The sequence below is a fragment of the Pteropus alecto genome, unplaced genomic scaffold (genome assembly GCF_000325575.1).
Source record: "Pteropus alecto unplaced genomic scaffold, ASM32557v1 scaffold160, whole genome shotgun sequence".
Classification (NCBI taxonomy): Eukaryota; Metazoa; Chordata; class Mammalia; order Chiroptera; family Pteropodidae; genus Pteropus; species Pteropus alecto.
In genome coordinates, this window is record NW_006429864.1 from 379935 (window position 1) to 407059 (window position 27125).

Genomic DNA, 27125 nt, shown 5'->3' on the forward strand with positions numbered 1-27125 from the left:
GGCCCTCCAGGGACAGTGACATGACTCAGGTTTGTCAGCCACTGTCCCAGCATCTTAAAGGGTCTGTATCAGGAGGGTTCTCTCCTGCCAAGAACCAAAAGCTAAAGGCCTCTTCAGTTCCATCTGCTCCACCCTGCTGGACAGGGCACTGCTGTCTACACGGTCGCCAATGACTGTCAGGGATCAATACCACAGACGAATAACTGCTTCTCCCCATGCTCTCCCTCTGCTCTCTGCTGCCTTTCTTTTCAACTCCGTTTCCTTGTTCAGACTTCAGGCTCCCTGGCCCTGTTGCTGGTGTCTTCCAAGACAGAGCCTCCTGGGGGATCACATCCACTCCCACACATACACGAATGGCTCCAAAAGGCATCTTTCAATCCAACCTTCAGCCTGAGTTTCAGACCCCAGTTTCCAACAGCTTACTGATACCTCTATCCGGATGTCTGCCAGGATTTCACACACAATCGTTCTAAACGTGACTCCCGGTCTGCCCCTCCTTGGCCTTTGTTTCCTCTCTTGATTAACAGCAATGCTGCTGAGAGTCATCGTCCGTATCCTCAGTACCCACATTCCAAACATCATCAAGTCCTCTGGACCCCACTCCTGAATTATCAAAACGCTCCCATGCTCTGCATCCCGCCAGAGCCTTGGCCTGACAAGCGATCACTCTGTTCCTCCACACACACACACACACACACACACACACACCCAGAACATCTGAGCCATTTTTCTAACATGCAGATCAGATCTGCAGGACAGGTTCTCACCCTTTCCTCTCCAGCATCACAGCATGAATCAGAGCCCTGTGGAGATAGCGGGTCTCCCCACCGGGAAGACCATAACGCCAGGTAGCTGCTGTGAATCAGTGCTCCTTCAGCAGATGTGTCTTATTTTTCTAACAGGTTGCAGAAACAGCAGCACAGGCCTGAGGGTGTCCTCAGCCTGTGGGTGCCTCTCAGGGCCCTGTAGGTTTGCTGACCCTAGGCGATCATGCTTCAGCTTCCCAGGCACAGGACCTCGCAGCCTCCATCGTGTCATCACTTTCTCTCCCATACACCTGAATAATTTCTCAGGAATCGATCACAAAGACCTGCCCTTTGGTCCAAACACTAAGTGGCCTTGGATGGTGAGCTCCCCCTTGCCCCATGGGAGGGATGTCAGGCCGAGGTGTGTATGTGGGGAACCACTGATCTCTTAGAACCACTATGTCAATGGCGGGGGCCAAGAGGGGCTGTGCTGCCAATGGAGACATATCAGGGTTTTGTTTTTTTTTTTTAGGCGAGGCAACTCTTGGCTGACCTCACAGACTGCAAGGACCTTGTCAGCTTACAGTCCCTTATTTATTTATTTTTTTTTACGCCTACAGCACCTGATCTTCCTACGTGGTCTCCCATCCAAGTACTAATCAGGCCTGACCCTGCTTAGCTTCTGAGATCAGACGGGATCGGGCTTGTTCAGGGTGGCATGGCTGTAGATACACCAGGGTTTTGTGAAAAGACCTAGTGCTCCCGTGCTTGGATTGAGACTGAATAAGGGACAGTAATAGACACTTCCCCTCCACACTGTCAATGATCTGGAGACACACTTGGGCCTTCCGACCAGATTCACCCACATTCATGAAGGCCTCCAAAGTTCTGGGCCTTGGAGGTACCTCAGGGGACAGGTCCCTGCTTCCTGGTGCTTACATTCAAATGAGGTGGGGGGATTATTAGGGAGCATTATTCCCCTCAATAGGCCCACATGCCAGGGATTTAGCACAAGCTGCTGCTTTGGAGAAGCCCCAGGCAGGGCCATTGAGTTATAAAGCAGGCCCTAAGACAAAAACAGTCATTTCACGGATTCCCTGGGTGAAAAGGTAAGAGTGTATGCTTTCATTTGAGAAATATTTCTATTTTTAAATGTTTTGGTATTTCTCCAGATTAATTTACAGGAATAAAGAAATAAAATCAGGACCATTTCATTCCTCAGTGAGGATAGATATGGTTGAAATGTGACCTACCTGTTGTAACCCTGATAGGGTAAATTATAAATTGATGTCATAGTTTACGATAAAAAGTGAGTGCCCTCCTGATGGGGAAAAACTTTAGAAACCAAACCAAAGTAGTGGACAAATGTCTCTAAAGGGCCTGCTAAACTAGAAAGCAGGGATGTGGGGTATGTTTGCTAAGATCCATCCCTGGCTCATTTAGATATTTTAAGATCAAAACTATTTTCTCTAAACTTATGTTATCATTCGTCAAGGGTTAACACAATCATTGATTTGCATACAAAAGCATTTACCTTACACCTGATAGGTTTCTTGTTTGAATGATACTGATTCTTGAAATGTAAAATGACATGAACTTTCTTGATATCAAATCCACAAATATCAGGTCCTACCAAAAGAAAAAAACATTAGATGCTCTCAATTCCCTTCCATAATGTATCACCACAGGATACTCCCAACCATTCTCCTGAAATTATATCCAAGACACAGGCAGTTTACATATCCAGGAATAATCAGATATGTACGTGGAGATATTTAAATGGACAGAGACACCCTTTTCAGTTCAAGTGCTTCTCTGTTCCCCGCAGCCACTTTGGACTCAAGTGTAAACCAGCATGTGAGTAAGAAAAGGAAGGTTTAACAGTCTGGTAAGCATCGACGTGCTGTCTGAGTCTGGTCAGTGCTCTGAAGCCCTGACCAGTGCACCTGCGCCCAGGTGAGGGCTTCGGAGCTGGACTGACTGGCTCCGACCCCAGCTCTCATTCACTGTGTTGAGACATATTTGCAACTATGCAGCCTCCTCATACCTCAGTGTTAATTTTGACTTCACAAAGTTATTTTGCCAATTAAAAGGGGTAATGTATTTAAAGCTCAATATTTTTTGTTGTTATTATTATGCCCGAAGACCACACACATACACACACACACACACACATTCTTAATGATAACTTCAAATCATAAACAAAAAAGAGACTGTGATTAGTTGGTAGATTCTGATAAGCTGTAAAATCTAGAAATAATCCCATTCAAAAGTTATCGATTTTTAAATTGGCATAGAGTTCAGTTCTACTCAGGAAATGGAATGTTGTAGGACATTCTATTCCCTTATCAGAGACTAAGGAGTTTTGAATATATTAAAATACTAAACAAGATTTGCAGGAGGAATCTGAAAAATTCGTCAAACCTTCTGAGGGAATTACCTTGCTGTAGCTTTGACCTTAAGCCTTAGGGAGATGCCAAGCATCTGGTTGTCTATCTCAGATCAAATTTTACCACAACCCAGCCTGCCCCTAGCCTGCACCTACCCTAGGGGATTCTGTGAGGAGAACTGTGCCAAAACACAAGCAGATGATTGCGATCTCTTCTACAATTTGCAGAGATGAACCTCCAGAATAAATGAGATCCAGGCTGCGTGTAAAGATGTTGCTTAAAGGATATCAATTTGCCAGAGTAGATATGACACTGAAGTTGGAAGTGGCGTCTAGAGAGACCGACAAAGAACAATGCGTCTATCTTCTAGTTGTCAGAGGATGTGAGTTTATGTAATTTCCTTTTTTTTTTTTTTTTTGCCGGAAACATTCCAGTTCAATATTTATTTACTTTTTTTATTTTTTAAATTTTTTAGGCGAGGCAACCCTTGGTTGACCTCACAGATTGCAAAGACCTTGTCAGCTTTCAATCCCTTATTTTTTACATTTGACACCTACAGCACCTTGTCTTCCTACATGGTCTCCCATCCAAGTACTAACCAGGCCCGATCCTGCTTAGCTTCCGAGATCAGACAAGATCGGGCTTGTTCAAGGTGGCATGGATGTAGACTCCAGTTCAATTTTTAAAACAAAAGCTTATGTGAACTATTTGTTTAAAAGTCTACTATTTCAAGATTGAAACATGAAATTTACTTTTTCTTCAAAATTCCCTATTCTTAAGCATGCACACACTTTTAATATTAAATTAAGCTTCAGAACACTGCCAGACCTGACTGGAAAATCTGGACATTTTCTGTTAACAGTGATCATAAAATATTTACACACATAACAGATTTTTGTAGGGTAGATGAAATAGGGCAGACATATGGGCTCTGAAGTCAGGCTGACCTGACTTGAGGCAAGAAATTTAATCTTTCTGAGTCTCAGTTTTCTCATTTGCAAGGTTGGGGCTGTGTTCTCTATTTCCTAGGGTTTTATAACATACTCTAAGATTGCATGTGCAAGGCCCCTGGCAGGGGCCCACTACAACATACTTCTCTCTTCCCCTTCAACACCAAGAGCCTCAGCAAGCTGTTCTCAAAGGGTAGTGCCGAGACATCACCAGGAAGTGTCCTAACAGTAACACAGCGGATTTGACTAAAATGAAACTGAGTTAAAAGCAAAAATAATACAGAAAAAATATTTTTTAACTCCAAAATATGCTGCTTCACAATTCAGATGTAGCAAGCATATTAGACATATTTAGAGTAGTATTTTGGTGGATATTTGTGGTTTTGTTTACCAAACCTAATTAAATCAAATATTTATTAAATCAATTCTAATTCCATAGGTAATATTTTTTTGCCAGCTATCTCTGCTATCCTGTTTTAAGAGAATAACAATAACCAAAACCAAGATATGTTATTTTCTTTTTTCATCATAAATAAAGACTATTTCCATTCCAGGTTTTAAATTCAAGAGTAAATGCAAGGATGGCAAGAGAGAATTCTCGGTGGGGAGCTGTGGAGTCTGCGAAAACTGACTCTATGTAATGCTGTGATCTTGGAGAAGTCATCTCCCTCTCCAAAATGACAGAGAAGGGTTATATTTAAATCTAATAAATAATCCAATATCTATTAAAATAGAATATATATTTTTTCCTACTTTCTACAAAAATACTATGACCAGCCATATATATAAATATAAGACTAGCATAACTAGATGTCTGAAGCCTGATGCTGATCATGATAAATTCAGAGATAAGCATGGAAAAAACGAGGGAGAAAAATTCTGCGAGACGAACATGTCAGATGAGGGAAAATACTTTTAAAAGATGAGTTGCCAAATTTTGATTGTAGATGGTTATTTTTAAAATATATTTTAATTTTTAAAGCTATTTTTCACTTTTTTTATTGTGGTAAAACACACGTAAGCTCTACAACCTTAACCATTTTTAAGTGTGCAGTTCAGTGGTATTAAATACATTCACACTTATGCAACCATCACCACCATCCATCTCCAGAACTCTTTTCATCCTGTAAAACTGCAACTCCATACCCATCAAATACTAAGTCCACATTCCTACACCCCAGCCCCTGGCAACCACTACTCTATGTTCTGTCTCTATGATTTGACTACTCTAAGTACCTCACATAGGTGGAATCATTAAATATGTGGTCTTTTGTGACTTGCTTCTTTCACTTAGAATTATATTCTCAAGGTTCATCCATGCTGTAAAAAGTACCAGAATTTCCTTCCTATTTAAGGCTGGATAATATTTCATTGTATGAATATACCATTTTGTTTATCCATTCACCTGTCCATAGACATGGTTTGAGTCCTCCAGTTTTGTTCTTCGTTTTCAAGATTGTTTTGGTTATTCAGGGTTCTTTGAAATTGCATATGAATTTTAGGATGAGTTTTTCTATTTCTGCAAAAAAAAAAAATAAAAGTCACTGGAATTTTGATAGGGGATTTAATCTGTAGATCGCTTTGGGTAGTACTGACATTTTAACAATATTCGGTCTTCCAATCCATAAATGTGGGATGTTTCCATTTTTGTCTTCTTTAATGTCTTCCAGCAATATTTTGTAGTTTTCACTAAGTCTTTTGTCTCCTTGGTTAATTTGTAAGTATTTTACTCTTTTGGATGCTATTGTAAATGGAACCGTTTTTGTAATTTCCTTTTCAGATTGTTCATTGTATATAGAAATGCAACTTTTTTTTTCATGTTTACTTTGTATCCTACTTTGGCAAATTCATTCAACAGTTCTAATAGTTTGTGTGTGTGTGTGTGTGTGTGTGTTTGTGTGTAATCCTGAGGTTTTCTACATGTAAGATTATATTATCTTATATTATATTTGTTTGCAGATGTGCAAAGATAATTTTTACTGTTTTCCAGTTTGGATGCCCTTTCTTTCTTTTTCTTGCCCAATTGCTCTGACTAGAACTTCCAGGACTTTGTTGAATAAAAGTGGCGAAAGAGAAGATCCTTGCCTTGTTCCTGATCTTAGAGGAAAAGATTTCAAATCTTTCTCCTTTATGACGTTTGCTGTGGGTTCTTCACATATGGCTTTATTATGTTGAAGCGGTTTCCTACTACTCCTGGTTTGTTGAGTGTTATCATAAAAGGGTGTTGAATTTTGTCAAATGCTTTTTCTGCATCGATCATGATAATCATGGTTTTTATCCATTCTGTTGATGTGGCATATTATATTCGATCCGTTTTGCAGTCCAGGAATAAATGCTGGTTGGTCACAGTATATGACCTTTTTAATATGTGGCTGAATTCTGTATTAGTATTTTGCTGAAGATTTTTGCATCAATGTTCATAAAGGCTATTGGTCTGGTATTGGTATCAGGGTAATGCTAGCTTCATAGACTGAGTTCAAATGTCTTCACTTCAATTTTTTAGAAAAGTTTCAGGATTGGTTACTGTCTAGTGTCCTTTCACTTCACCTTGCAAGACTCCCTTGAGCATTTCTTGTAAGGCAAGTCTATTGGTCATGAACTCCCTCAGCTTTTGTGTATCTGTGAATGTCTTTCTCCTACGCTTTCGAAGGACAGTTTTGCTGGATGATTCTTGGTTGGTTTTTTTCTTTCAGCACTTTGAATATATCTGCCCACTGTCTTCTGGCCTCCAAAGTTCCTTTTGAGAAATGTGCTTATCTTATTGAAAACCCCGTGTCTGATAATTCACTTCTCTCTTTTGAAAATTTGATTGTAATGTGTCTTGATGTGGGTTTCTTTAAGCTCACTGAGAGTTCATTGAGTTTCTTAGATGCTTATATCCATATATTTCATCAAATTTAGGATGTTTGCAGACATTTTTAAAAAATATTCTCTCTCTGCCCCCTTTCCCCTTTTCTGTAAGGGGCTAGACAGTAAATATTTTTGGTTTTGGGGGCCATATAATCTGTTACAACAACTCAACACTCTGCCATTGCTGCTTGAAAGCAGCCTCGGACAAAATGCAAATGAACTGACTGAGGCTGCATTCCTGTAAAACTTCTTTTGTGGACACTGAAAGTTGAGTTTCATATCATTCTCATGTGTCAAAAACATTACCCTTCTTTGGATTTTTTTCAATCATTCAAAAATGTTAACACCTATTCTCAGCTCAAGGGCCATAACAGACACAGACTTTGGGCTGATCTGGCCCATGGGCAAGGTTTGCTGACTCCTCATATACTCAATACTTGGGTCTACATTAATGTTAAATAAATAACTTTATCAAAAGCACAATAGAACAGTACAGTGCCTTTTTATAATATTAAAGAGGTTTAACAGTACTAAAAACCTTTGGTCAGATATATTCAATACTATTATTTTAGAATAGTCTAAGGATCCTACAAAGTGGGTTTTCAAGATCACTAGAAATGGTTGCCTTTTACTACCTGAACTCACCAAACATAATATAGTACTGGGACTTTCCACTCAGGTTCTTCTGATCCACGTCTGCAGGGAAGATCTTAATGTAGCCCCCTCCACAGTCCATCTTCTGCTCATGTTTCACTGTGTACTGAATGACCAGCGTCTTCCCTTTATTGCTAAATGGTTTGAACCGTGCAGAAATGGCATAGAATCGGCCATTTTGAGTGGTTTGCAGACCTTCAAATAAAAAGCACTCATGAAGGATTAGAAATGACACAGTGCTCAGTGATGCAGAGAATTAAATGTCTGTCTTTCCCCTTTGCCCAATAACAAACCTCCTAATCATCTACGTCCATCCAGTGCCCGTAGCTCATATGTACAATAACATACAACGGGCACACCACCAACAGGTTCCCTGCTGCCACAGCACTTCTATTTGATACCCTCAGAAGATGTTTTTGTACTTAATATACCACTATTGTCTTAGGTTATAAAAACACTTCAGCTCTGAATGACAAATATGTAATCTAGTTATGGATAAAACATTAATTTTGCTTCCATTCATCTTCCAAGGGGTGGGAATATACAAGGAAGCTTATATGGTAACTGAATTTAAAAACAAAGCATTCTACTTCTTTTCCTTTATTTTCATCTTCAAACAAAACAGTAAATCGAGGACAGAGTGCTTATCTGTAAGTGTTTCACTACACTAGGTGAGCTGGCCCAGGGGTATCATTTGTGTGGTGGCTCTTTTTATAAATACACCATTCTTTTGTCATGTGAATTATTTATTTTATAAGTTTAGGTGCTCACTTCAAGACCAAATATAATTAATCATATCATATTTATTTTATAAGTTTAGGTGCTCACTTCAAGACCAAAACCCCCTTTTTCAGTAGACACTAGGCTCTGTACCAAATCCTTATCTTAATACTGGAATTCATCAGATAAACCTGAAAATAGAGACAGTCTTATAACCCTTTTTCGCTGCAGACTCTGGCCTCATAGCTACCTATGCTGAAAGTCATCATAAGTGAGTCTGGCATTTTCTAGCAATATGTTCAACATGAACTCATGGCTGAATCTCCACTACCACACTTCTCTGTCCTCTATACTTTCCTTACTCTCCTCTTTCTCAGGGAATCTGTAGTCCCTCCCCCTCCCTTGGTCCCCACTATCCAGGCAATTCCTAAGGCCATGTGATTCACCACTTCCGTCTCTGTGTCTTACCATGCTCTTCAGCCACCCCCATGGTCTCTCACCACCTCCCATCTCTGTCTAAATTCTATTTCTTTCCATCCATGGCTTTGTGTCATGGTCCCAGGAGACCATAACAGAAGGGGCCAAATTAACCAGTATCCCCAGTGCTTTGTCCATGTCTGCAATCAGCAGACACATGCTAGAGTGAATGAACTACACAGAATCTCAGGATTCCAGGTTGGAGGAAGGAAAAACATTGTGGAAAAAGACTCAAGCGATTCTAAGTGGGAACCCCTGCCCTTGGGCAAGCTTAATGGAATAACCTGTTTGTTTTCACTCCACTTTTGTCATATAGTCTGAATTTTGACCAGCATTTGGGGTCAACATGTAACTTATAAAACAATGCACATACAACTGAAATCAGAGGCTGCCAGAAAGGGCAACATTAGAGTAACAGGGCCAAGGCAAAGTTTGAATGAAAGGTGCCAAGGAGAAAAATTTTTCCTCAAAATCAGGGGTCGGCAAACTTCTTAAGTCCAGAAAGTAAGTATTTTAGACTCTGTCGGCCATTTGGTCTCTATAGCAACTACTCAATTCTGCCTTTGCAGTACAAAAGCAGCCATAGACTATATGTAAACAAATGAGCGTATGGCTGTGTTCCATTAAAACTTATTTATGACACTAAAATTTGATATATTTCATTGAATTTTATATAATTTTTACATGTCACAAAATACTATTCCCCTATTTCTCAACAATTAAAAAGTGTAAAAACCATTCTCGGCTTGCTGGCTGTACAAAAAAATAGGTGGTAGATGAGCTGTAGTTTGTCCACCTTTGATCATCAGGAATGAGAGGAAGCCAGAATAGAGGTTATTCTTGGCACCAAGAGAGTGGGTGTACAAGGGAGGCCTCTGGGAAGGGGGCGCTGAAAGTGTTCCCTAGCTTGACCTATGCGTACAGATGTGAACATTCATCCTGTTGTACCTCTAAGATCTGTTGAATTGACAGTACGTTTTACGTAGACTTTTTCTTCTTAAAGTGAAATAAAAATGAAAAGTATCCTCTAATCGTTTTTTCCTCTGCCGTGTAGGGCCCTGGGGTCTTGCAATGCATACAGAGCCGGGTGATCTTGGGCAAGTAAAGAAAGGAGAAAACTAAAAATAACGCCCAAGCCTACCCAGCTGTGAATGGGTGCAAGAGGTGTTCTGGGCTGAGCCACACCTACCTTGAAAGGTTGTTACGGGGCGGGAGGGCACCCCTAACCTCCATATTGTTCAAGGGTCGAGTGACAGTGAGAGAGTGAGAGAGAGAGAGAGAGTGAGAGTGAGAGTGAGTGTGTGTGTGTGTGTGTGTGTGTACGTTTAGCTTGATTTTCTCACGATTCCTACACTAACCTTTGTCTTTCTCTTTATGGCCATAAAATTTCCCCGACGAGAGCCTAAAATGCCCAAATTGGGAGTCATTAGTGGACTGCACCCATCGGTTCCTCCAGCGCTCTGTGGGGGGAAACAACACCAGTTAGGGCTGAAAACTGTTTGGGTCAGGGGGAGGGTAGGGGGAGGGTCCCTCTAGCCTTTGCAGCTTCTAGGCTTCGCCATAGCCTAGACAGAAAAACTGAAGCATAAGGCGCTGGGCCGCCCTCCCAGGTCAGCCCCGGAGCGCGCCCCACTTCCTTGCAACTCCTCTCCCAAGCCCCGCCGCCGCCAAAGGCGACTCGGGCCATCCGCTCAGCAGCGGGAAAGCAGGGAGCTTACGCCCCGCCATCATGGGCATCACTCCTTCACCTCCGTCTAGAAACTCCTCCTGGAAGTAGACGGTGGCCAGCGCCACCCGCAGCACGCAGACCGCCCAGAGCGGGACGTAAACCGCGGCCATAGACGGTGCGCCGCGCTTCTTGTAACCAGCCCTTCGCTCTTAGTCTCCGCGGCGCGCCAGGCTCGTCCCGAAACTACAACTCCTGTCACGCCTCGCGCCTGTCATCTGAGGCATCATTGGTCCCCCGCGCGCGGTGCGCGCCGGTCCCGCTCCAGAACTACCACTCCCATGACGCCTCGCGATTGTGACCTGCGGCACTATTGGTTTTTGAGGGCGTGGTCCTCGCCGGGAGCTGTAGTCTCCTCCGCCCCGGCGCCGTTGCCCGGGGCAACGGTCCCCTATGGCTTGAGTGCCCCGCTGAAATCTGCGGCGGCCTCCGCGGTTGGACGTCGTGGGAAGAGGTTGGAAAGTCTGATTTGGCGGCGGTAGGGCTTGGGAGAGGAATCGCGGGGAAATGGGGCGCGCTCGGGGGCTGAGCTGGGAGGGCGGCCCAGCGCCTCCTGCTTCAGCTTTTCTGTCTGGGCCCGCTGGGGAGCGTGGTCCGGTGTGGGTCTCTCCAGGCCTGGGAAAAGACCCCGGTGGTCTGAGGCGCGTCAGTGTTTTCAAAGTTTGACTTATTTATTTTTAACAACTTTATTGAGGGTTCATTTACATACCATACTGTTCACCCTTTTAAGTGTATTTTAAGTTATTTTTAGTAAACTTACGAAGTGGTGCAACTATCACCACAATCCAGCTTTACAACTTTCCATCAATGGAAGGAGTTCCCAGTTACCCCTTTGCAGTCCATCCCGGCGCTCACCCCCAGCCCCAGGCAACCCCTGATGTGCTTTCTGAGTCTGTAGATTTGCCTTTTCTGGACAGCCCTTATAAATGGAATCATACAGTGTATGGTATATTCCATCTGGCTACTTTAACTTATTGTAATGTGTTTGAGATTTTGCTTGTTGTTGTGTATGTTGTTATTTGTTCTTACTGCTGAATGGTATTTCACTGGACCTCAGTTCTCATCCATTCTCTAGTTAATGGAAATTTGGATTGTTTCCACTTTTCGTCTATTATGAATAATAACTATCATGAATATTTGTTTACATTTCAGTTATCTTAGGCCACATGGAGTAGAATTACTGGATCATTTGTTAACTATGGTTAACCTTTTGAGGAACCACCAGGGTATATTCCAAATTGGTGACTGCACCATTTTACAGTCCCCCAACAGTATATGAGGGTTTCAGTTTCTTCACATCCTCACCAACGCTTGTTATTATCTGTATTTTTGAGTGCTCATTTCGTCAGCACATATACTATAATTTTTGGTTTTAGCCCTCCTAGAGGGCGTGAAGTGGAATTCTTCTTCTTTTTTTTTTTAATCAACATCCTGTTTCCATTCTTAGGGGCCGAGGGCTACCTGGAGAAGAGGATGAGCTGGGAGGGCTACTCACAGGCGCTGCACATTAGCCTGCAGGGTCTCAGTGGACTTGTTCCACCTCCTCAGACCCACCGAGATCCCAATGGTTCAGGCCACTTTCTTGGGGATGCCAGCCACCCTTAACTCCTCCAAGTTTGAAGCCCCTGCCAACTCTCACTTTGGTGTGATACTTCACAGTGGGATGTCTCACTATGGGCCTACGGATCTGGACGCAGGGCATGGGGTGATGTAGAGAGCTTTGGCTTGCTGGGCCTTGCGTCTGCGGATCTTCCATGCAGGCTGGTGAAACCACATGGGCACACGCTGCTGCCAGTCCTGTGGAAGTGGGGCTTCGGGATCACACCATTTCAGCTGGGCACCATGGCTGCTGCCTAAAGGCCTCCTCCGAGGGAGAACGGCCACCAAAAAGAGTCATGGTGGTTTTGATTTTCATTTTCCTAATGGCTAGTAACGCCGAACATCTTTTCATGGGCTTGTTAGCCCTGGCTTTCTTTGTGGAAATGTCTGTTCATGTCCTTGATTTATTTTTAGTTGTGTGTATTTTAAATATATCTATTTTAGTTGTAACAGATACATGACATAAAATTTACCATTTTAACCATTTTTCCATTGGTTTACTTTTAAACCTAGGGAAAATTTTAGAAGAACCAGATGCCAGAAAACCTGGCCTGGTGGTGGGGTCTCCTCACTGACCCACAGAATGCCCTGGTCTGAGTCATCTCCTGAGCCTCAGCTACAAAAATATTTGTTGTTCCAGATCAGTATGGAGACAAGGCACGGTTCTGCATCTTGTCTTTCCTGCCTTACATATTATTATACTGGAGACATTATTATGCACACAGATCTCCCTCATTCCTTTTAATGGCTGCGTAATATTCCATCATCTGAATGCTGTCTCTTGGACTTTACCAGCTCTCTGGGGATGAGTTCGGGTTTTTGATAAGTACAAACAACACTGCTGTGACATTCCTTGAACATACATCTCTGTGCACGTTTGAGAGTATAATTGTAGGTAAATTCCCAGACGTGAAATTGCCAGGTCCCAGGGTCCATGCAACTCACATCTTCATTGCTGTTGCCAAGTTTCTCACTAAAAGGCTGCAGCAAGTACATTTCCACCCATGCCATATTTCTCCATCTTTTTACATCTTTAAAATCTTTTGAAAGTTTTATAAGTCTTGCAGTGGGTTGTTTCTGTTCTTTCAGGAAACTCTGAGAATGTGATGAAAGCTCTGGCCCTTTTCCCCGGAAAGATGTACACCAGGATGCGCACTCCACCTGTGGCTGACGTTTGGTGGGGGGACGGGGTGTGGTGCTGTGTCTGTCCAGGGCCTACCCCTCCTTCCAGGGCAGTGGTTCTCACACTTTTAAGTGAAATCAGATTTTTAGGGGACTTCAATAAACACACAGGTTGTGTTTCAACAGCTCTTTGTGAGAGAGCCGAGGGCACATTGATAAAAGAAGAGCCCCAACTTGAGGTGCGACTGGGGAGCAAGACTCACTCCAACTATGGGGGAACAGTAACTGGCAAGGCAGCGAAGCCCAATAGGGGGAGAGTGGGGCCTTTGGAATTAGACCTGAGCTTTGAATTTGCCTCAGCTGCTTACCAGCCTAACTTGGCTGGTGACCTGTGGGAGCTTTCATTTCCTCCACCTCCTTTATGAAGGTGGGTGACAATAACTGACTCACACGTTTGCGTAAGGGTTAAATGAGATAATGTAGCTTTGAGCAGAGTGCCGGGCACACTGCCGGAGACAGAATTGCCAACTCTGGTGTTTACTATGTAACATGTCTCATTTAAGACCTGGCTTTGAATAGTAATTCATTAAGTGGTACCAAGTGTCTGAGCATTTTCCTTGTCATCATTGGGCTTGAAGGAAAGGCTCTGGCCAGACTGCAAAGGGCATTTGCTCTCCCAGGGTGGTGGGAGCCACTGAGAGATTTGAAGGCACGATCCAAACATCAGGTATTGTTACTATAAGTTTTCTTTCTTTCCTCCCTAGGATGGCTTCAACAAGAAAAACCAACCGTCCCATGCGCGATATCTTTGGTGATTTCAGTGATATTTCCTTAGAAGATTCAAAGATGGAAGAAATCGGAAACTTGAAAATCAATAGGAATCTCACCAAAAGAGCTCCCAGTCATAGCAGATTTCTAAAAAGAAGCCAAACTATGGGTGAAAAACACTTATTTCCAAAAGAAGATGCTGGCTTGGGGGGTGGGTCCTGTCTATCCTCAGGTAGACCCCCGACTACCGCCTCAAAGCTCAGGACCAGTGCTGTGCTCAGGAAGCTGGCCCAGATCGAATCCAAGATCGTGAATCGGAAGGTGCAGAGGGACTTGTCTGACGTGGAATCTGACCCGAAGACCTCAGAAGACAGTCTTCCCAGGAGAGCAGACAAAATTCCTCCCAGGAGCACGGTTAAACTTTCTTCACAGAATACAGACAAAACCTCCCACGAGCAGGCTCGTGAAATTCCTGTCGCTGAGAGCGATACACCAAGCGGGAAGGTCAGTAGGTTTCTGAAGAAGAGAGAACCACCCATTGAAAAGCTGTCCCCTGAAGCCCATTTTGGGAAAGAGAAGAATTTTCCAACCCCCCAAAAGAAAGAACCTACTAGAAAATTCGATTCTCCAGACAGTGATGAAGAGGAAATGAAAGAGTTGCTGGGAAGCTTGATGAAATCTTCTAGAGAAAAAGAAATATGCACAGATCAGGGTTTCATGAGCACCAGAGTCAGTGAGAAAGAACAAATAGAACTATTCTTGGTAAGCTTTGCCCACATTTATTTTCAACAAAGCCTTTGCATTTGTACCTTTATGTCATAGCACTAGAGACTTTTGATAGCAGCTGCCATCCATAAGCTACCAGAGAAAGGGGTTTGAAAAGGAAACCCTTTTCTCAGACAGTTACCTATTGTGGGCCTGCTCTGTAGAGGATGGAATTTGGGACACAATAGGCAGCATTGCAATACAGTCTGACTTGTAACTGTACACCACAGGACAGCACTTGGCATGACTGATTGAACACCAGCAGGGATTAATGCCATCAGCGATCCATGCCTACTTGTCACTTGTACCACACAGGAATCATTAACTAGGATTTGCTGTTCTGCTTCCATTTTTTATTGAGATGAAATTCACATAAAATTAACCATTTTTAATTGAACAATCCAGTGGCATTTAGCACATTCACAGTATTGTGCAACTACCACCTCTGTCTACTTCCAAAACGCTTTTATCAGCCCCAAAGGATACCCATTAATCACTCCCCATCCTCACCCTCCTCCCCAGCTCTTGGCAACCACTAATCTGCTTTCTGTCTCTAGGATTTGCTTTTCTGCACATTTCATATAAATGGGATCATACAACATGTGGCCTTTTGTGTCTGGCTTCTCTCTCAGCATCATTTTTTAGAGTTCATCTATGTTGTAGCATGTGTCAAAGCTTCATTCCTTTTTATGGCCAAATATCCCACTATGTGGATGGACCACATCATGTTTATTCTTTCATCCATTGATGGGCATATGGGTTGTTTCCACCTTTTGGGCATTGTGAATCCCGTGACTACGAGTACAAGTATCTAAGTTTCTGTTTTCAGTTCTTTTGGGTATATACCTTGGAGTGGAATTACTGGTCCTGAAGTAATTCTGTATATAACTTACTGAAGACCAAACAATTTTCCACAGTGGCTGCAGCATTTTACATTCCCACCAGCAGTGGGCAAGAGTTCTAGTTTTTCCACATTCTCGCCAACACTTGTTATTTTCTGGTTTTGATTATAGCTATCCTAGTGAATATTAAGCGATGGGAAGGCTGTGTTTTAAGGGGAAATAATCTGCATATTTTGGTTTTGTTGAAGGTCCAGGCTGTCAGATCACCTACTTGAAAATGTGTAATTAACAGTATGTATTTGAAAGTAAAGTGATATTTCTCATTACTTGTGGAGTATTTCTGATCCTAATGTTTTCTTGTCTAAATGTTATACCCTGACTTCCAGAAATGAGAAGAGAGGAGAGAAAGGGCCGCCAAGGATTAACTATCTGATCATAGAAGCCTTGGTCTCATGCAACCCACCAGCCACATTGTCGAATGATAAGGACTTATTTATCATGTTTGGTAATTTTGTTTCTTTCTTTTATTTCCGCCAAAGTAGGATCAGATCCCAACTCAACCGAAACTCCTTTTGCTACCTAGTGAGGAACTTTCCAGCCTAAAGCCACTTGGGACATCACCTCGGCCAACCTCCCCGTCGGCAGACAGGACCCTTCACAGCGTGCGCTCAAGAGCTCCCTTCCCACAGACTTACACTCCAGGGGACCCAGCCTCTTGCACGGTGTCACTTTCCATCACCAGCAATGTGTCAAAGTCAGCATCCTCGATGATGGCGCACAGCAGGCTCTCGTCCTCTCCCGGAAGGAATGAAGCTGGGACTGGGGAGGAGTTGCTCTCAGAAGCCTCCAGTGACAGCCTAAATGGTACCTACAGCCCCGTGCAAAGTTGTCACCCCGGGCAGGAAGGGCGAGGCTGCCTTTAGGGTCCCCGGGCTGGTGGCCACAGGCTATCACAGGGAGTGCATGGTAGGCCTTGTCACGCCTTCAACTCCCTGACCTCCTTTCCTGGTTGAGGGGCCAGATTTTTGTTCTGTCTTTAAAGTCTTCATCCAATAACCCTGATCAATTACAGAGCAATAACCGAATTTCTTCTAGAGCTACGTGCAACGGAAAGGCCACTCGTTTTTCCTTTTCGTAAAAGAAAATTGCCTTCTTTCCTTTTTAAATTCAAAAAAGGAAACCTGTAGCCTGTCACAAATATTTCTATTATTTCCATGTTATTTAACATTTAAGTTTTACTATCATATGTATTTAAGAAAGAAAGAAAAGAAAAAGATGTGCTGCCAACATGGATTGCTTCCCTCTGGGGAGCTTTATACTCAAATCTAAGCTGAATAACTGTCTTGAGTGTCTGCCGTGCGTCGGAAGGACGAGAAAGCGGCAGATGCCATCCTTGCCCCACCAGGTGCTGGGTGACCATACCTCATGAATCAGTCATAGGGGAGGAAAAATAGCTTTTTCCTTTTCCCCTTCTGGGTTCTCAGCTGGGGCTCTGTAACAAAAGACAGACAGTAAACAAATATTTAATGTTAAGTTTTACATGACAAGGAGCCCTCAGAATGAAATGAAGACCTGAAGGAAGGGGTCAGACCTGAGCGTGTTTATGCTGGGTTTGATGAGAATTGGAAACGCTTGGAAAAAAACGTGAAAGGATGAAAGGAAATGAGCTAAGGGCAGTTAACTGGGAGATCCTGAACAAGGCCTGCCCATTAGTATTCCTCGCAGTGTGTCCCCTTGTCTTGACTACAAGGATGCTCCCTTCCTATGGGTAGAGGGATGACCCCTCAGGAGGGCCTACCAACCTGCTGCAGGGACAAGGTCAGAGGGTCTTTGCAGCACCGGCCATTTCTCAGGTTCCTTCAGCTTGAAATATGCAGTATGCCAGGGGGCCACCCCAGCGGGGCGAGGGAGGAAGGAGCACTGCTGACAAAGGTCCATCCCTTCCAGGTTGGGGTCAGTGGGACAGGGTCGAGGCTGTGGGTGTGAGAAAACCCCTTTGGGCCCTTTCAGGGGCTGCCAACTGCCGAATGCCATGTGGCACCTGGTGGGTACTGGCCCAGATCCTTGAGCCTGAGGGCTGGGAAGTGGGTATCCTCACCAATCTGGTCCCACTGCTGACCCAGAAGGGCCTCTCCTGGTGTCCAGACCACACCCCTTCCCCCATGCAGATGCAGCCTTGAGAGAGGGAGGCAAGCTGCTGGGAGTGGTGAATGAAAGTCTGAGTTTGGGGTCTGACATACCTGGGGTGGACGTCCTGGCCCTGCCAGTTACTGGTTGTGTAGTCTCGGCCTCTCTGTGCCTTAGTTTCTTCATTTGTAAAGTGGGGCAGAACCACGTCAGTGAGATAATGAATGTGAAGTGCCTCAGCCAGTCCTGCTTCACAGTTAAGTGTGTGCGTTTAAGGGTTGGCTGATTTGACAATAATGTTATTCCTCACCCAACACTTCCAAGTGCTGGCGTCCAGTATCTCCCCTGGGGCCTTTGCCCTGGGCCAGCTAGGATGGCCTAGTTTGGAGGTTTTGTCCACGAGTGCATGTTTGGACCTACATGTCACATGAACTGAGATGACAGCCAGTGTTAGAGGAGCTTGGAGGAGAGGGAAGGCCCTTGGACAGGAATGACAGGTGGGATTGGATCTCGTCTTACGATGGGTGAGTGGAAGAAGGCACAGGGCACAGCCCCTCAGCCTGGCATTTGGGGCCACACTCAGCTGACCGTCCCAGAGAAAATGGGCAGCTCGCTCTTTCTCTCCCTCCCACCTCCAGCTCTGTGCCTCCTGCCCAGGGGGTCACGGCTCCCTGCTAATCGTCCTCAGCACTCACGTGGTCAGGCCCTGGCGATCAGCCAGCTGGCATCCCAAAATGCGTACTCACCATCAGCTCCTATGTCCTTAACTTGCTTTAAATGAAAACGTAGGACACTTTGGGCCCAGTCTCATACCTCATGTGCCACTCCCCCAGGCCCTGCAGCCTTCTCCCCATGTCCCCCCCAGAGGTTGGGGTGCCCCTCTCACCCCTCATACCTCTGAGCACACTTGTCACCATGCATCCTTCATTGCATTGTGATCATTTCCTCATCTGTCTAGACCAGAAGGCCCAGCATTTGTTTTTATAAAGTTTTATCGGAACTCGGCCATGCCTACCCATTTACACCTGGACTGTGGTAGCTTTTACACCGTAAGGACAGAGCTGAGTAATTGTGACAGAAACAGATGGCAGATGGCAGTCTAGCCTACAAAGACGAAAATATTTACTATCTAGCCCTCTAGAGAAAAAGTATGCAGACCCCCTGGCCTAGCTCATCGAGGACAGGGACGGCACATTTTCCTATCTTCCTGGAGCGTAGCCCAGTGTCTACAACATGATGATAAACATTTATGGAGTAAATAAATTAGTAAATATTGTCATGTTACATTTTTAATTACAGATTTTAGAATAAATATTTTATCCCTTGATGATCTGGCTCCAGCTGTCAGTGAGAAGTTGGACTTGGAACAGAAAGTAAGTACAACCAATTTTTCATTGCAGGTCATTACATAGAAAGGCTTGCAACCATTATTCTTCATTTAGGTCAGTGATGCTTAACTGGGGGCAGTTGTGCCCCCAGGGGACACTTGGTGATATGTAGAGACAGTTTTTGGTTGTCATGACTGGGGTGGAGGGTGCTACTGGCATTGAGTGGGTGGCGGCTGGGCTGGATGCTGCTCAGGGTCATGCAATGCACAGGATGGCCCCCACTTGACATTGGGCCTCAGATGTCAAGAGCGCCACAAGAGAGACCCTGACTTAGGTGGCAACAAGCTAAAGCTACTTAATACAGCAGACAATTAAAGCCGGTCCCACTTAAACCACCCTGTAAAAACACCTGCCTGACCCATTCCAGTGCCCTATTGTGATTCTTGCCATATTAGTCACCAGCTCACTATCAAAGGCATATTTTAATAATACATAATAATGACACTAACATTTCACCCATGTGCCCCCTACACAGTTGCACTGTCTGTGTTAAATGTAGCAGCCCCGGGCTGAAACGTTTCAAGAGCCCTGCTCAAATACTCGGCCTGTCCAAATCTAATAAAGGACCGGTGTGGCCCTTTTGCCTGCCGGGCCCCCAAGGGCACCTTGCACCTCATTCTAAGGCAGTGGTATTCAGAGCATGTCGATCGTTGGAAAACACTTTCCAGTTATCTCTGCCATCCTTCATTTAGAAAGAAGGTCAGAGGGAAAAGACACACAGCAAAAGCCCCTGGGCCAGGGGCCCCCCGAAGGGAAGCGAGGTCTCAGAGCACCTGAGTGAGTCGTTGGCTTCCTCTGCTGGGTCCCAGTACGCTTCCAGCCTGAGGCCAGCGTCTAAGGAAACCACGGCCAGCACAGTGAGTTCGGCTTACTCAGAAGATTTCAACATATCCCCAAGTCTGACAGCATCTGAGCCAATGGCCCATACTGAGGAGTCTCCAGATAGGACGCTGGCCACTTTGTCTGAACTCTCTGAAAGCCTGAAGACAGATCGTCCCCTGCCAACACGCGTGTCTCGAAAAAAGCGGGCCAGGGATGTTCCAAGAGTCGTGAAGGAGACGGCTGTGCAGACCCTCGACCCCGCCTTCGCCTACCAGTGGATGAAGGGTAAGCATGTGGCTTGAGGGCCTGAGGAGGAAGGCGCAGGCCATCCTTGGAAGTGTGACAAGGAGCCCCAGGGTTGGGAGCGCTGGGCTGTCATTAACCAGCTGGGGGGACCCCGGTTTCCTCTCTCATGGAGGAAGAGCAGTTAGTTGCCCCAGTTGTTTCTGATTGTCAGTTCCGAGATCTCAGACATTCTGAAAGGTACCAGAATCAAAGACTGAGGTAGTGGTTCTCAACTGGGGACATCGGTAAGGTCTGGGGCCATTTTTGGCTGTGACAGCTGGGTGACAGTTTAGTGGGCGGGGACCAGGAATGTTGCTTAACATCCTGCAGTGCCCAAGACAGTGCCACCAAAGAGTGACATGGCCCTAAACATCATCAGGGCCCGGGGTGAGTCTGGGGAGAGTGTTGAGACGGGAACTGCCTTCTGGGATAGTGTGTCCTCAAGCAGCTCGTGGGGCCCCAGCATAGGGCCTCCCAGGGCTGCCACATTGCTGGTCTAGATGGTTATCTGAGCTCAGCGTGTTTCAGTGGATTCTCCTCTGTGGTGCCGGCGACACGTCTCATTATGCCCGATGTGACTTTCCAGACGTTTCTCTTACCTCCAGCATCGACTTCGGCTCTTCTGGACAGAAAGTTCCCTTTCCTTTAAATACCATCCTCCCTTTTCTTGTCTAGACATCACCCATAGTGTAGACAGAGATTCTTCCTGGACTGTGCAGAGGGGTATGATTCTCCCTGATCAGTTCATTTGGATTGAGGGGCTTAGCCACATGTCAGCCATCGTTCCAAATCCTGCCACTCACCTCCTCCCCCTTTGTCCTTGGGACAGCGGCTGGCGTGGCGGCCATTGGGCCAGCCCTGGGAAGTGCCTATGTGGACCCTGAGCCCATCGCCAGTCACGTCGTCAGTGCAGATGCAATAGAAGGTAACAGCCCAGCTTGGGGGGCCTTGAAGTGAATTGGATGCATTTTACCTGCAAATCCACACCCACCCCTGGAGGTATGGCCCCCTGCTTTAGCGCTGGATCCGGGGAATCCATTGGTGGGGACGGTCACAGCCATAGGCAGCTGTCATCTGGACCCCAGATGACAAACTGAGTGTCTCCCCAAAGGACACCCATGTCGGACAAAAGAGGACAAAAAGTAACACACTTCAAAGTCCTCCACCCCAACAGGGCTATTTTAATTTTCTGTGTTCCCCTTTGAACCTTTTTGTCTGGAATCTCTACACATTTCTCCCCTGAAGGTATTCAGCCAGTAATGCGAGGCAGCCAGCCAGGTGGATGGGGCCCTCGCCTCCTTGCTGAGTCTAGGGGAGTCGTGGGTCCTGGGGAGGCCCAGCCCATCTGTAGCAAGAGGAAGGCACCCAACAGCCACCTTAGGGAGCCCAGACTCTGCCAGGTCCCCGTGGGGCCACTGATGCTTCATATACCAGCAAGAATCTGTCTAGTACCTGCTATTTTTTTTCCCATTTTAACTTCATTTAAAAAAATTCGTTTTTAAAAATGATATTAAAATATACTGGTTGTAACATGTCAAATGTTTATAGCTTTTTAAAAAACGTGATTTTTAGAAACATCAACCTCAAAGATTTTTTTCTGTTACTATGTAGTTTTAATAAGGATCATTTTTAACACTTGCAGTTTTATTTTGAATTGTATTTTTATTGTACTAAAATTTTATTTTTAATTGTATTTTTTAAAGTTTTATTTCAACATGCATATTGTCAAATTACCCTCTTTCCCATTTTTAAGTGTACAGTTCAGTCATGTCAAATAGATTCACATTGTGCACTTGTACAATACAGGTGTCAGTTTACTAACCTTTCTTTGTGTTGGACACGAAGCCTTCTGTTCCTGCCTGGGAGTGGAGCCTTCTAGAAGTACAGCTCTGAGGTTAACACCAGAGTCAGGTGAAGGCAGTTCATTTACTAGAGACAGACAAGGAATGGGCGAAGCCTTCACTACTTCCCAAGGTGGCAACACTTCTAGAAAGTGTCCAGACATAGCCGAGAGGGTAGAGGCTGCATGGCATGTGGGCCCAAAATAGCTGACGCTGATGGGTTTGAGGGTACTGGTGGGCGGACAGGGGCCTGGGGGCCACCCAGTGATGCATCGTGGGGGGCAGCCCTGACAGCTTACAGCCCGGCAGTGTTGGCGCTCAATGACATGCTAAAGCAGCAGCTGAGCCTGACGCAGCAGTTCATCGAGGCCAGCCGGCACCTGCACAGGTCCCTCCTACAGTCCCTGGACCATGACACCTTCCACTACCACACCCTGGAGGAAGCCAAAGAGGTGAGCACAGCCCGGCTACCCTTTCTGGGAAGAGGGAGGGCACTCAGCCCAGGGCAGCATGGACAAGAGGGCCCAGTCACCTTCTGTCCTAGAGGAAAGAGCCTGTTTTCTTCTTGTCCACAAGAGTCCATGCAGGGACGGGGCACCAACAGCCAGCCAGCCTCAGAAGCTGGCGCAGCTCTGAGTGACCTCAGTCCAAGGCTGACTTTCTCCTCAGTGAGGGGTGCCGTCCCTTCACAAACCCTTCCCTAGTGCCACCAGGCCAGGGCCTTTCTTCTCAGTCCCATGGGCCAAAGCGCAAGGGATGTCACACTGCTTTTTCCCTTCAAAAATTTAATTTTTGTCTGATTACGCAAGATGTTATTTTATAAAAACTAGAGATGTATAACTTATAAAGTCCTCTGTAATTTCAGGGATGACTGTTTTCCTCATGTAAAATAACTTATGTATATGTACGTAATATATATTTTACACAATATGTAAAATATGTTGCAATGTAATAGGTATATTATACACATTATGTATGTTTTTTAATAGAAATGGCATACGATATGAACTGGTCTGCATTTTTATCTACCAATATTTCAGTGTGTATTTTTAAATGAGGACTTTTAAAAAAGTCCATACCATTATCATACCAACACCCAATGAACTTTTTTCATACTGTTGGATATCCAGTGTTCAGATTTCTACTTGTCTCATTAAAAGGCAGACACTTTGTTCCTATTTTTTCATCAGGACCCAGACAGTTTGCACATTGAGACCGTCTGCTTTTAAGCCTCAACTGGAACCGCGGTTCTCAGCCCTGAGCAGTGTCCAACCCACCCCCACCAGGGCTGTGATTACCTGGGTTCTGTTGGCAGCAGGGTCCCGCTGGGGACCCACTTTGAGAACTACTGCTCTATGTTTCCCTACCTCCCCTTTCTCGTTTTCTTGCAGTTTATTTGAAGAAAACAGGGGGTTTGTCTGACAGTCTCCCACATCCTGGACTTTGCTGATTGCACTGTAGGGTCCTTTAACTTGTTCCTTTTGGACGTCCATCAGTTGATTGCATGCAGACTGAGGTGATCTGACCACGTCGCCCACCTACAGCCCACCATGGCTTCTCACTGTCTACTTTCTGAGAGTGGCACCCAGGCCCTTCTCCCCAACTGCAGTCATTCATCCTTTCAGACTCAGCCAGGGCTTATCTTTCCTCTTCTCTTTCCATAGCATTTAACATGGCATCCTACCTTTTCTGTCAGCCTGACCAGGAGCCACTGGAGACAGGTACCATCTTCAGCACCCAAAGCCTCAGTAGGCTGAGGTGGTTGTGGTGACACATCTGTCTGTCCTCTGCCCCACAGTACATCAAGCACCACAGGCCTGCCCCGCTGACCATGGAGGATGCTCTGGAGGAGGTGAAGAAGGAGCTGTGAACGCCAGGTGAGGCTAGACTTGTGGGCTGATCTAACAAGCTGGTCCAGTACACCAGCCAAGACACATTAGTGTTAAGGGGAAATTCGGTAGGGGTTGGGGGGAGGCAGGTGGTACCCACAGTTCACCTGAACGGAATCCCAGCTCTAGCCTTTTCTGAGCACTTGATCCCTTCTGGCGCCCCCTCCCTGGTGTGCCCAGCACCCGAGAAGATACGCCACAGGCCAGTGGAAATGGAACCTGGCTTGAGCTCTATTATCACTCATGGCAGGACAGAGGATGCCAGCTTGTCTGGAGCCTGTGGAGTTGCTCCACCTGGCCAGGTACTGGCTTCCCAATGAGCTGAGGTAGATGGGACGAGAAGCCCCATTCACTAATGAGGACACAGCGCCAGGGGTCCACGCTGGGGACTCCCATGAGACCTCAGGCAGAACTTCTGACCCGACCCCACAACACAAATGAAGTCCACATTCGAGACACACCTCCTCCCTGCAGAGCCTGAGCACACATCTGACATCAACACACAGAGAAAAAGGTCTTTAAAAAAAGTCTTTATTTGAAGGCAAAACAGTAAAATCCACAAGAAATTGTTAACAGCACATTTACGCTTTATCCTGAATCAGACGCGTTTAAACAATTCACAGCTACAGGAAACCTAGAACAAAATCAAATATTTTATCACATCAGGTTGAAAAGTTGGAGAGGATTTTGCCATCTTAAAGGATTTTTCAAAAAATGTTTCTGTACAAATAAATGGTACCACACCCCATTGCCCGTAGACGCCAAGTACGGCCAATCCTGGTGCGGTCACTCCAAGGCTCCCAGCAGAGGTGGCTCCCTTCAGGCCTCACCTCCCCTCATGGGGAGGGGGGGTTGAGAAGAAAAGTGACAGAGCAGGAGGCATGGCCGGTGGCTGCTCCCCACACTGGGTCTGAATGGGCTGTCGCACACAAGTGCTGGTGTTGGGGTTCCTCTAAGTGAAAAAAACACAAGTAGATGCTAAGGATACAGATCCTTCCGGGGCGTCACTCCATGACCTGAAGATACCTCAGATCCATCTCCTTAGAGCCTTTTCTTTCTGCAGATAATAGCAAATGGCTAATGTTCAAAAAAAAAAAAAAAGATACTCAACTAAAATAACTGAACTAAGGACCAATGTCTTGGAGGAATCAAGTTTCAAATTATCTCACTGGGGATCATCTTAGATCAATATTCTTTTTTTTTTTTTTTTAAAAACTAAACCACTTGGAGTAAAAACGAAAGCCCTGTTCAGCTTTGCAAATCAAGGTTTTGTTGTTCCGTTTTTAAAGAGTGAGCAGTACTAGTGCCTGGCCTGATCTCTGTCATGACATATCCAGTGCGGGCAGGCGGCAGAGCTGGCCCGCTGCGCCCCTAGCCTGGGCAGCGAGCAGGCGCGCCCAGGGCTACTTCCACACAAGCCTGCTGGTTTAAGCAGAGGCTCAGATCTGACTGTGGGGAGATGGGAAACATCTGCTCCTTCAGGTGTTAAGGATTCTCATCCAGGGGGTGAGGGGCTCATGTTTCTTGCTTCACTGTCCAGGGGACGAGCTTAGGGCATCTCCTCATGTGAATCTTGCTTCTACGTTGGAGCTGGTTTGCAGGTGGGGCCTAGACCTCCCACGCAGTTGAGCATGGCACTGGTCACTCAGCATGCTGTGGTCATCATCCTCTTCTGTTGCTCCCCAGAGATGGAGGCAGTGTGAGAACCGAGCTGTCCCTACCATCTTCCACCGCCAATAAGCCAGGAAGGTCCCAAGGGCCAAGGTGCCGGTATGGCTCCTTGCCACAACTACTTGCACTCGTCCCTGGCCTTCATGCGGGCGATGAAGGAGTAGCTCTTGTTCCTGCGGTAGTTCTCGTAGGGGTCATCCAGGGCCACGCCCACACCCTTGTACTGGTCCCACTTATCCCGCACGTCCCCTCCCTTGATGGGGTCCTGAATCCCTTGCTCTTTCACGCCGAGGCCGCCAGATCCACTCCAGCCTTAGGAAGAAAGAGGGGCAAGTGGTTACAACCCACAAAAGCTGAAACTGATGCCTTTACCCTGACATAAAGTTAAGTAGGAATGCATTTAAGGAGGTAACATGCAAACATGCAGTTTAAAAATGTAAAGCTGATAAAGAATGCCCAGCAGAACCCTGCGGGCTTGCCCTCATTCCAGATCTTGTGGTAAGTTGGAACTTGCTCTGACTCCATCACCCCCGATCCCGAAAGCCCAGAGCGGGTCATTCATCTTCCACGGAACCTTACCCATTTTCACCAGCATCTGATGTCCTTTGTTCTCTTCCCCAAGCCTGGAGTCAGGTATAGGAGGTGCTGAATTAGAACCCAGACCAGCCGAGGAACTAAAATTAAGACAGGTTACGTCTCTTAAAAAAGAGCTGGTACATTTATTGGAATGGAAATTCTCAGAGTGTTACAGCGTGTGGCTTATGTGAATGGTCACAGCATAGGATGGACACACACACTTGTGTCTCTACCATTCTTCTTCATCCTCTTCGCCAGCCAGATAAAGGGGCTCCCTAAGATGATGGTCCCTGTCCCACAATGTGCAGCAAGGGCAGGTCACACTGAACCCCTAAAATAGTTAGAAAGAGAGCCCAGCCACTGTCTCAGGCTTTACAATGTGACCATAAAAAAGACCAGGGTGTGAGAAAAGGAGGTGCCACTGTCACCATGCTAGCACTTGGGTCCCTGAGGCACCGACCCAGCACGGGCCATCTTGAGCACGTCTTCTAATGAAACGTTTCAATATTCACAGCAAAGCCTCAGAGGGTCCAGCACTACCAGCGGATCATTGGACAGTTAAGACAGATATCTTACGGCGGGGTGGGGCTCCTGGACCGCGACCGACGTCTCCTCCCTGGGGAGTACGACTTGGACCTGGAGCGGGAGCGGGACCTCGAGCGGCTTCTTGAGGAGCGGGATCGGCTGCGGCTCCTGCAGGGAGAGTCAACAGGAGAGCCCAATGGGTCAGTCCAGCGACCATGGAGAAGCCTCAGGCCCTAATCTCTGCAAGGGGGGTGTCTACCTACCTGGAGCGGGAGCGGGAGTATGAACGGGAGCATGAGCGTGACCGCGACCTTGAGTATGAGCCAGACGACTTGGAGGACCTCGAGTTGGAACGAGAGGAGGAGCGCCCTCTGCTTTTGGATCTGCTCCGA

At 45.8% G+C, this 27125-nt stretch overlaps 3 protein-coding genes and 2 pseudogenes across 15 annotated transcripts in view; 1 reads left to right on the top strand and 4 right to left on the bottom strand.

The window, feature by feature from the left end:
- Nucleotides 1-10687, bottom strand: part of CALR3 (calreticulin 3) — an 18915-nt gene extending 8228 nt beyond the window's left edge. Inside the window, exons 1-4 of the mRNA XM_006904253.3 lie at nucleotides 10536-10687; nucleotides 10146-10247; nucleotides 7582-7785; nucleotides 2281-2375 (exon numbers count right to left, since the gene is read on the bottom strand). Coding sequence (XP_006904315.1) covers nucleotides 2281-2375; nucleotides 7582-7785; nucleotides 10146-10247; nucleotides 10536-10626 — 492 coding nt within the window. The 5' untranslated portion in view covers nucleotides 10627-10687. The remainder of the gene's footprint in view (nucleotides 1-2280; nucleotides 2376-7581; nucleotides 7786-10145; nucleotides 10248-10535) is intronic.
- LOC112477143 lies at nucleotides 1358-1476 on the bottom strand (annotated as a pseudogene).
- On the bottom strand, nucleotides 3687-3805 carry LOC112477206 (annotated as a pseudogene).
- A 150-nt stretch (nucleotides 10688-10837) lies between the features above and the next one.
- CUNH19orf44 (chromosome unknown C19orf44 homolog) lies at nucleotides 10838-26857 on the top strand. 13 transcript variants are annotated; one of them, XM_015586824.2, is made up of 11 exons: nucleotides 10850-10991; nucleotides 11961-12156; nucleotides 13202-13473; nucleotides 13999-14764; nucleotides 16152-16473; nucleotides 19036-19109; nucleotides 19817-20231; nucleotides 21061-21156; nucleotides 22358-22524; nucleotides 23871-23949; nucleotides 26723-26857. In XM_015586824.2, the coding sequence occupies exons 4-10, from the start codon at nucleotides 14000-14002 to the stop codon at nucleotides 23940-23942; spliced, it is 1911 nt and encodes a 636-aa protein (XP_015442310.1). In that variant the 5' UTR covers nucleotides 10850-10991; nucleotides 11961-12156; nucleotides 13202-13473; nucleotide 13999; the 3' UTR covers nucleotides 23943-23949; nucleotides 26723-26857. The 13 variants fall into 13 exon arrangements, with proteins under 13 accessions (XP_006904458.1, XP_015442310.1, XP_024899535.1 ...); XM_025043767.1 differs by having other exon boundaries at nucleotides 13421-13473; XM_025043747.1 differs by having other exon boundaries at nucleotides 11961-13473.
- Nucleotides 24476-27125, bottom strand: part of CHERP (calcium homeostasis endoplasmic reticulum protein) — a 20246-nt gene continuing 17596 nt past the window's right edge. The window contains exons 14-17 of the mRNA XM_006904255.3: nucleotides 26997-27119; nucleotides 26785-26901; nucleotides 26212-26306; nucleotides 24476-25944 (exon numbers count right to left, since the gene is read on the bottom strand). Of these exons, the coding sequence (XP_006904317.1) occupies nucleotides 25751-25944; nucleotides 26212-26306; nucleotides 26785-26901; nucleotides 26997-27119 (529 nt within the window). The 3' untranslated portion in view covers nucleotides 24476-25750. The remainder of the gene's footprint in view (nucleotides 25945-26211; nucleotides 26307-26784; nucleotides 26902-26996; nucleotides 27120-27125) is intronic.

Bases quoted from the DNA above. Each gene is read 5' to 3' on its own strand.
- CUNH19orf44 (XM_006904396.3), top strand. From the start codon at position 14,000: ATGGCTTCAACAAGAAAAACCAACCGTCCCATGCGCGATATCTTTGGT. The intron at 19,110-19,816 runs GTAAGTACAACC...TCCTTCATTTAG, and splicing joins AGTTGGACTTGGAACAGAAA to AAAGAAGGTCAGAGGGAAAA. The intron at 21,157-22,357 runs GTAACAGCCCAG...CGTGGGGGGCAG, and splicing joins CAGTGCAGATGCAATAGAAG to CCCTGACAGCTTACAGCCCG.